The 9,100-nt window shown below is 57.8% G+C and overlaps 1 protein-coding gene across 6 annotated transcripts in view; it reads right to left on the reverse strand.

Moving 5' to 3' along the window:
* Positions 1–859: 859 nt before the first annotated feature.
* The window catches only part of SLC38A9 (solute carrier family 38 member 9), a 44,743-nt gene continuing 36,502 nt past the window's right edge, over positions 860–9,100 (reverse strand). For 4 of the 6 annotated variants that reach the window (XM_015562661.1, XM_015562664.1, XM_015562663.1 and 1 more), the window contains exons 12-14: positions 8,297–8,410; positions 3,475–3,564; positions 860–1,574 (exon numbers count right to left, since the gene is read on the reverse strand). In XM_015562661.1, the coding sequence (XP_015418147.1) occupies positions 1,197–1,574; positions 3,475–3,564; positions 8,297–8,410 (582 nt within the window). In that variant the 3' untranslated portion in view covers positions 860–1,196. Of the gene's footprint in view, positions 1,575–3,474; positions 3,565–6,879; positions 7,029–8,296; positions 8,411–9,100 lie in introns of all 6 variants that reach the window. The other 2 variants (XM_015562665.1, XM_006761780.2) reach the window with 1 other exon arrangement.

Consider the following 9,100-nt stretch of genomic DNA (forward strand, 5'->3'; position numbering starts at 1 on the left):
AGAGCTAAAAACTCATTTTCAGAGATGAGAGAGGCCACTGGGGTGAGCAGGGTTTGAGTCGAGACTCAAGGAGCCCCCGGCGTCCGATTCCCAGGGCTCTGACGGACAAGACAGAAGCACGGAGCAGGGATGCCCAGTCCCGTCACCTGTGCTAAGACAGGTCAACAGAGCCAGACCCGAACGGGGCGCCTCTAACCACCCGCTTCCCCCGCAGGTCCCGCCACCACCCCTCCCCGACTGCCTCCGCCGCCAGGTACAGCCGCCCAGAGGCTGTGAGCACCTCGTAAGGCTGTGGAGGTGAAACGACAAACCGACCGAGTGGCTTCAAGTATTTTGGGGGAAAGGAACACGGTGCGTAGAGCAGGTTCCGCCTCTCATGGCTACTAAATCCGGGCTGGCATTCGGGGGTGTCAGCCTGTGACTCTCTGTTGTGTGTTTGCTTGGGCACGTTCCCAATGAGGCCTTTTACACAGAGCTTTGGGGAACCGTCCTCGGCGTACGTCTGCGTCTGTGGACGAGGTGAGGGCTTCGCTGAAATACGCCGCCAGTTACACAAGCGGGTGGGGGTCTCCTCCTGCAGGCACCCCTCACCCCGAGCCAGCCCTGCCCCGTGGGGATGAATCACACTGGGAGGCAGACCTCCCGCGGCCTCCCTCCTCCACCCTTCTCCCCTGGGGCCTGTGGCTCTGCTTCCTCCCCTCTTCCCGCTGGCCCTGCCCTGACCCCCTTCCCAAGGGCAGAAGACACCCCCCCCCCCCCCCCCGGCCGATGGGGCAATCACACTCGACTTTGGGGAACTAGAATTTTGATCTAAGTCACCAGATTAGAAACAAAAAAGAAGTCAGACAGCAAAAAAACGCCATTGGTTCATTTATTTTGTATAAAGTTCATGGCCGTGGGGCCTCGTGACATTTCTTTTTCTTTCTTTCATGGTTAAAAATTCAGTCTATTAACACTGATGTCACGGAGACTTCTTTTTAGAAAATGAGGTATTTGGTTTACTGTCCCAAACAGTAAAGGTTTAGGCAAACTGCAACCATCGTCTATCAGGTGACAAAACAGCAGGGAGTGCAGTGAGCCCTGGAACAGCCAAGTCCCCGCAGGGACACCTGAGAGTCCTCGTTGTCGCCAAATGCACCGCCCACCTCACATCTAAAAGCAGCACAGCCTGACGCTCCCAAGGGCACGCCTCCCGCTCAGGACTCAGCGAGAGTGAGGAGGCGAGTGACAGAGGCAGGTGGAGACAGAGCGTTCCCACCGTCCCCTCCACGCACGGAGCCACGCGGCTCAGGGACGAGTGGGTGGCTGCTGCCCTTGTTCTCAGGTTTTCCATGATGTTGGCTGGTGTGGCGGTTGCTGGCGCGGAGGTGGCTGGCGCACGGGGCGGAGACCGGGCGCGGCAGGAGTGTCACATGAAGAACTGAGCCACCAGGTTGGCCAGGCCCAGGACGATGAGGAGGGCGTGGAAGAGCAGCGAGGGCCACGTCAGGCGGTCCTCTTGGCGGAGGGAGAGGATGTAGGTGAGGGACGGGTAGACGAACACAAAGGCCAGACCGCAGGCGGCTCCCGAGTACCTGGAAAGGAAGCGCCTGGGTGAAGAGCCATCCTGCATTTCGCCTTTTCTGATTTACAAGAAAGGTGACGACACCCTCCCCAGTCGGAGGCAGCAGGCCCATTGGATCCATTGTTGCTGACATACGCACTGGAGTTCCAATCATTCACCTGCTAAGTTACTATAAACCATTATTTCCTGTTCGTCTTCACGGTATCTGCTTGACAGAGAGAGTTTTACTCGTCCCTCGAACCTGGGCGACTTCCTCAGGAACATCTGGAGACGGGCTCTCTCGCTTTGATCTTTTATTAACTAACTAGAGGCCCGGTGCATGAAATCAGTGCACTGGGGGGGGGGGCGGTGGGGAGGTCCCTCAGCCCGGCCTGCACCCTCTTGCAGTCCAGGAGCCCTTGGGATGTCCAACTGCCGCGGAGGAGGGAGAAGCTCCCTCTACCATCGCTGCGCTAGCCAGCCGTGAGCCCAGCTTCTGGCAACTGACCACCAGGAGGCAGCTCTAGCGTTGTGTCTGCCCCCTGATGGTCAGTGCACGTCATAGCGACCGGCCGCTCTGCCATTTGGTCGATTTGCATATTAGCCTTTTATTATATAGGATTAGGCATCTGCGTGTGTGAGGGGCTGAGTGCATCTCCTTAAAGGTGAGCAGATGACCACCTCGTAGCGTTCAGCATCGATATCAAAGGTCGTAACAACACACCTACACCCCTGCCTGCGGAGTGGCACTGCCTCTGGCTCACTAGCAACCTGTCCGTGCGGCCACAGGCAGCGTGCTGCTCGCCGCTCTCGGGGAAGGTCCCTGGGACAGTGACTCAGCCCTGCTTTCTGTAGGTTCGGGGTCACCACGATTCCCAATCACTCAATGTTTCCCCCAAACGTCACAATGTCTTTGGGGAAATAGGAAGGAAAGAGCCCTCTGGGACCTGGGCTCTTCCTTTCTGACGACAGTTGACACTGGACTATGTGCTTTTTATTTTATTGAATTATTGGGTGACGCTGGTCAGCATGAACACACAGGTGTCAGGTGTGGGTTTCCATGTTTCCAGGTCTGTATATTGTACCGTGTGCCCACCCCCCGCAGTAAGATCTCCTCCTTCACCTCCTATTGGGACCTTTCTCCCTGGACCGTGTTCCTGAGCAGAAAGTCAGGGCACAGCTGTGGCCCCTAAGAGACCTTCCGGGTGCCCAAGACATGATACAATATAGGGGAGACACCACTTTCACTCGGGTGAGAAGAAAGGGACAAGCAGACGACAACGAGAGAAAGAACCAGCAGTGCCCACAGCTCAGGGGCCCTGGTGTTTCTAGTTGGGAAGGAGCAGAATGGACGACGAGACGTCAGCGACAGCAGAACGTGCACGTTCCCGTATGAAACCCTGAAATCTCACACAATTAAATAAACAGCAGCAACACTGGGACAGCCCCCAGCAGAGAGCACCCCGAAGTGCACAGCCCCCAGCAGAGAGCACCCCGAAGTGCACAGCCCCCAGCAGAGAGCACCCCGAAGTGCACAGCCCCCAGCAGAGAGCACCCCGAAGTGCACAGCCCCCAGCAGAGAGCACCCCGAAGTGCACAGCCCCCAGCAGAGAGCACCCCGAAGTGCACAGCCCCCAGCAGAGAGCACCCCGAAGTGCACAGCCCCCAGCAGAGAGCACCCCGAAGTGCACAGCCCCCAGCAGAGAGCACCCCGAAGTGCACAGCCCCCAGCAGAGAGCACCCCGAAGTGCACAGCCCCCAGCAGAGAGCACCCCGAAGTGCACAGCCCCCAGCAGAGAGCACCCCGAAGCGCACAGCCCCCAGCAGAGAGCACCCCGAAGCGGCACAGCCCCCAGCAGAGAGCACCCCGAAGCGGCACAGCCCCCAGCAGAGAGCACCCCGAAGCGGCACAGCCCACAGCCCCCCAGTACCTTATGATCCCGCCGATGTTGGGGTACAGACAGGCCATGCTCACGCCAGCTCCCACAATGATCAGATTCAGGACCAGAACATGGAAAATGCTAGGTGATGCGTTTTGGGGAAAAAAATAAAGCAGGCACATTATTACCACTAATGCGAGAATACACGTCACCGTTAACGTGTCTAAAGTCAGAACGTCTTGAACATGACAGTCACATCCCGCGGAGGCAGAGGCAGTGCTGGCACTGGGCCGCCCTCACCACCGTGTCAGAGGTCACTCCCCCACCCACAGTCCCGCTCAGTCAAATCCTGACGGCAGCTGGACCATCACGAGAGCCGTGACAAGCAGCAGTGCCCTAGCAGACAGAGTCCAATGAAAATCTCTCAGAACCCTCATCATTGGCACCCAGATGGCAAACCCTGCCTGGGCCACGTGGGAGAGCCGGCGGGACTGTGGCCGCGCGGGACCCTGAAACGGCCGGGGCATCGTCAGAGGGAGGACTGCACGGGCAATGGCGGTTCTGAAAGATTTGGGATCTGGGGCCATTTTTTCTGCTTTCTATGTTTAACAAATAGTCTGTATGTTACCACGTCTTTAAGGTGTTTATTTTACTTTTATAATTAGATACATTAAACCGAGGACAAAGGAAAATGGGCAGGATTTTATTTTTCAGACTCAGCCACTTGAGGCTGCTCAGCATTTACCATGAACAGAATGCCCGCTAAGTCCATGGACCAGGCGCTAACAGGGTCTGGGAGTCATTCTGGACACAAATAAGAACGATGTGGATGAGACCCGATGCTCAACAAACAACTCCATTTCCCCAGCACATTCATTCTCAAATGCTGAGCGGAGGTACGAGCGCAACTTTGAGCCCAAGTCGTCAGAGGTTCGTTAATCCCGACAATGATCACAGGCTTAAAAATAAAGTTATTCCTACAAAGAAGCGATGAGTCACACCCAGTGGACAACAAGGTGCTCAGGCTTCCGCTCCGACTCCTCCCCAGAAACTCCGCCTCAGAATCGCTCGGGGGGAGACGTGGGGGGGGAGCTTGGCTACTTCTGTGTTTGTGTCACGAAAGGAAACGAATGTGTGTCTTTTCCGAAGTGGTGGTTCTCCAAGTGCAACCACAACCCGGGGGAGTTCCCAGCACCCTCAGGACGTCCCCGAGGTGAAGCTATTTTTATAATCACACCAGACATCACTGCTCTGCAAAGCGATGGAGGGCAGAGTGCAGCCGCAGCCTGGGAAGGCGGGAGCCGTGCGGGTCCCACTGCTCCTCGGAGCCAGAGCCTCAGAAAAGCTGTGGCAGTGCCCGGGCCAGGAGCCAAGGTTACCAGCTGTGCCACACTCGGCTGGGCACACACCTTCTCTCTGAGCGTCCCACAGGAGGCACATCCGAGGCCCCCGCCGCGGAGCCCCCACCACGGACCGGAGACCAGGCTGTCCCGGGCAGGGAGCGGGAGCCCGGCCCGGACACCTCGCCTTCCCCCAACAACACTGTCACTCACCGAGGGCCACAGGCGAGGTCTCCCGATGGGCATGTGCCGGGCACTCTTGGAAATGAATGACACTTGTCATGCCAAGGAAAACAACTGGTGGTCTGTGTGGCCAATGACCAATGGAGTTTCCGGAACAAGCGAGGACTTTCAGGGCCGGTGATCGCCCCTGAGCCTTCGCCGGTGGCCCGGGTGGTGACACTAGGGGTGTGTGTTCTGACGCATCTAGTGAGTGTGCCCACACCGGGAGGATCCGGGAACCCGGTGAACCGTCGTGCACACGACTAGACACGCGGTCACAGACCCCTGGGGGACAGCGAAACGTCCACAGGACAGACAGCGGGTCCAGGTGATGAGCGTCAGACACAGCTGACGTCCGAGGAATTGCCCCGGCCAGGCGGGCAGAGGGCCAGGGCAGAGGCTCCCCGAGCCCCGAAAAGGCCCCGAGGCGGACCCGGGGTCCCCTGCATGTCCGTGTGCAGGCGCGCTGTCTTCATACAGTTACACGAACATAACACGGCACAACAGTCTGAATTCAGAAGGCGATAAGAGAACCCAATGATCGTAACTCAGACATTAAAGCGTTTTGAAAATATGAAAACGGAAGTTACTTCGGAAATAGCTATCATTGATAAACATGTTATTGATGTTAACAAGTAGGGGTTTGATTAGTGCTTTCTAAAGCAGTTAATATTTTTAAATCTCTTGGTCTCACTTTCTTGCGTGTTAAACACTGACAGATACACACTGGAGTTCCTGCGTCCTCAGTAAGCCCTAAGTGTGTGCAAGCGTGTCAGACCCGCGGCGGAAATAAAGGAGGCACGCGGCCCGCCGCCCAGAGTCTGACATGCTTGAGGGCCCGCCAGAGGGCTGGCTCTGAGGCGCCGTCCGCGGAGGGCTGTCGCTGGGGCGACTCCAGTGTGGCGCTGGCGGTGGGGGCAGAACGTCCTGTGAGCACAAGGGAAATGCCAGGCCTTTCCCCAGAAGGAAACACATTCCCACAGCCCACCCCAGGCGGGTGGCGGCAGCGAGCAGGGCCAGCGCATCCGCCTGGACGTTTCCCTCTGGCCTCCCTGCAGCGCTGTGTCCCGGGGCCTGTAAATGCAGCCGGGCACACACGGCGGCACCCGACTCACATTTCCGAACCCTCCTCCCGGACGGGCACCGTCAGCACCGGCTGCCGCCACGGCCAGCACTGCCGGCTCCTGCTTTTAGAAGTTTATGGTTTATGACCAACACATTCAGGACGAGTTCCTTGTTTAACGGAGGGCAGACCGCAGCCGTCCACCTCAAGGAAGAACTGATTTAGACCATTTGTTTGTTGGTTACTGTAAACATAATCCTTTTGGTCAAATTTTATCCAAAAGTTCTCTTACGATAACGTATTCCCAACAAACAGGGCAGGCCTCGGTACTGGTTAGTAGGATGGCTGTGATGAGACTGAGCGAGCGAGCAGGGGACCCAGGGCCACGGACGTCCCGGGCGCCTGAGCCTCACAGCTCCTCATCGCCAGTGAGAGGCCGAGAGCGACGGTGACGCAGGCAAAGCCCCTAAACTGACTCGGTGCCTCGCCTTCAACGGCAGCGGCCGCGTGTGAAAGCTCACGCCTGTGGTAACTGAGTGGACAGTAATCGCGTCATTCAAGGGAGGCCACCCAGGGTCTCTGCCTCCAGCTTCCCGCGGCGTGCGGGTCAGTGCAGCGGCGTCAGGGGTCCCTGTCCCGGCACAGCCCTCACTCACCACCGGGAGGGGCCACCGGGACTGACTGCACAAGGAGTTCTATTTCCAAAGCTCTGCAGGAGAAGGGCCGCGACGTGTCCTCAGTGACATTTCACCGGCAAAGGCCTGCAGTGGCGGCCGTCATAGGTCCCGCAGCCCGGCCCTGGGTGCCTGCTGGTGGGGGAGCACTCCTCACCTGGGGTACGGGTCCCCGAACACGTGGCCCAGCAGCTGGACCCGGGCCAGGTAGCCCAGGAGCGGGTACACGGTCACCATCTGGAAGAGCAGGAAGATCCGTGCCACGAAGGAAAGGACGTCAGTGCTGGGGAAGTTGTCCAGGAAGTTCTAGCCCAAGCGAGAGAGAGTCGTGTTAAAACCACGTTCGGCGCCCACGTCTGTGAGGTGGGATGCCTTATGCACCGTGAGCGCCGGGGCCACGAGGGGGCAGGGCCTGGCCACAGACTGTGCTCCTATTCCCTTCAGCGAGCCGAGTCCAGGAATGGAAAGTGTTTAGCAACTTTTACAGAAACACGACACCCCACATTGTTATTCTACTTCATCAAAGTATCAGGCTGGCCTGGCCGGCGTGGCTCCGTGGTTGAGCATCGACCTACGAACCAGGAGGTCAGGGTTCGATTCCCGGTCAGGGCACCTGCCTGGGTTGTGGGCTTGATCCCCAGTGGGGGGTGTGCAGGAGGCGGCCGATCCGTGATTCTCTCTCATCATGGATGTTTCTCTCTCTCCCTCTCCCTTCCTCTCTGAGATCAATAAAATGTATTTTAAAAAAGTATCAGCCTGCAGCTGACGTGGCATCAGAACGACAACAAAAGCCTTGCCCTCACCCGCGAAGGAGCCTGCTCCCAAGGCCCTATGTGACACCCGTGTGTATTTAATGGTAACTGAACCGAGGCCAGGCCTGCCTGCCTGGGGCATGGCCGCCCTCTCAGTGTGACCACAGAGCCAGGAAAACAGAGGAGGTGGAGGTCTGTCCCCGTGTCACTGTTATTCGCAGTCCATCACTAAATAGAACAGGGTTTCTCTCTATTTCCTCTCATGACTCTTCTCCATGTTAGTTTGGCTTCTTAAAAAAGTAGCTAGTCACCCTCCTGCCCCCCTACCCCCCCGCCGCCTCAAACACAACACCACGGACACTGCTGCTTGTGGCGACTGGCTTTACAGGGGCTGTCGTGTCGGGGAGTTTGCGGCAAACACCTGGTAGCCAGAGGCTTTGGGGAGGGACGTCCCAGGCTCACATCACAGCAGCCACTCAAACCTGTTTTCTTACCAAATGAGACATGACCAACACAATCATGCTGAAGCCCCCTTTACAACTCACTCGTGACACTCACACCCGTGACGCTCACACCCGCGACGCTCTCACCCGCGACGCTCACACCCGCGACGCTCTCACCCGCGACGCTCACACCCGCGACGCTCTCACCCGTGACGCTCACACCCGTGACGCTCTCACCCGTGACGCTTACACCTGTGACGCTCACACCGCACCTCCCACTGCACCCTCGGAGAAGTGCTGGCCCTGCGGGTGCTCGGTGGTCAGCGTCGCTCACGCTCTGAAGGGCGAGTCTGACCCCACGGAGGGTGCCAGGCCTCACCTGCTCGATGCAGTCCTTGGGCAGCGGCGGTGACGGGAAGGAAGCGAAGACCAGGACCCCGATGTACAGGTAGGTGAGCGTCACCAGCAGGTAGGCCACGGCCAAGTCCCTCACCTGTGGAGAGAGGGCGGCAGCTCACAGTGCGGCTCTGCCTGCAGGAAGTGCGTCCCAACAGGACAGAGACTGGCAAACACGAGGTCTACCTTTGGCTGTGCATGCGTTCGCGTGTGTGTACGCACGTGTGCGTGTGTGTACGTGTGAGCACGTGCTGCATACATGTATGTGGGTGTGTACATATCCCTTCTAGGTCCCGTCTGTTCACAGAAAGGAAGTAAAACAGAACCACGTGCTTGACAGTCTGATGTGTGGTCACTATTCTGGGGGATGCACACAGAGCTACCGATGGGCAGACGTAGGAAGTCAACATAAATGGTGGTTTAAGATGAGAGAAATTCTGGCTGAAGTTCCCAAAGCAAATTGTTTACCAAATGATTAAGTTGTAATAAAATAACGAAGCTAAGGGACTCCCAGAGAGCAAGAATAAGCCACTTTCAGGACGACCCACAGAGCTAACATTTTCTCCGTTTGGTGAAGAGCCCACACCTTCAGAGCCTGTGCAGACCAGAGCCTGGTGCGGAACAGGAGGTGTTAGATAAGGAAGAGACGCTAAGAGCAGACGGTGAGCGGCACCAAAGACAAGCTTCCTCCACAGCCAACAGCAGGATGCTCACCGGCAGCTGTTCATACAGCTGCCCACGCCACGCTGGGCGCCGCGCAGGGTGGGCTGCGCTCCTCCACGTGGCG

The sequence above is a fragment of the Myotis davidii genome, unplaced genomic scaffold (genome assembly GCF_000327345.1).
Source record: "Myotis davidii unplaced genomic scaffold, ASM32734v1 scaffold496, whole genome shotgun sequence".
Lineage (NCBI taxonomy): Eukaryota > Metazoa > Chordata > Mammalia > Chiroptera > Vespertilionidae > Myotis > Myotis davidii.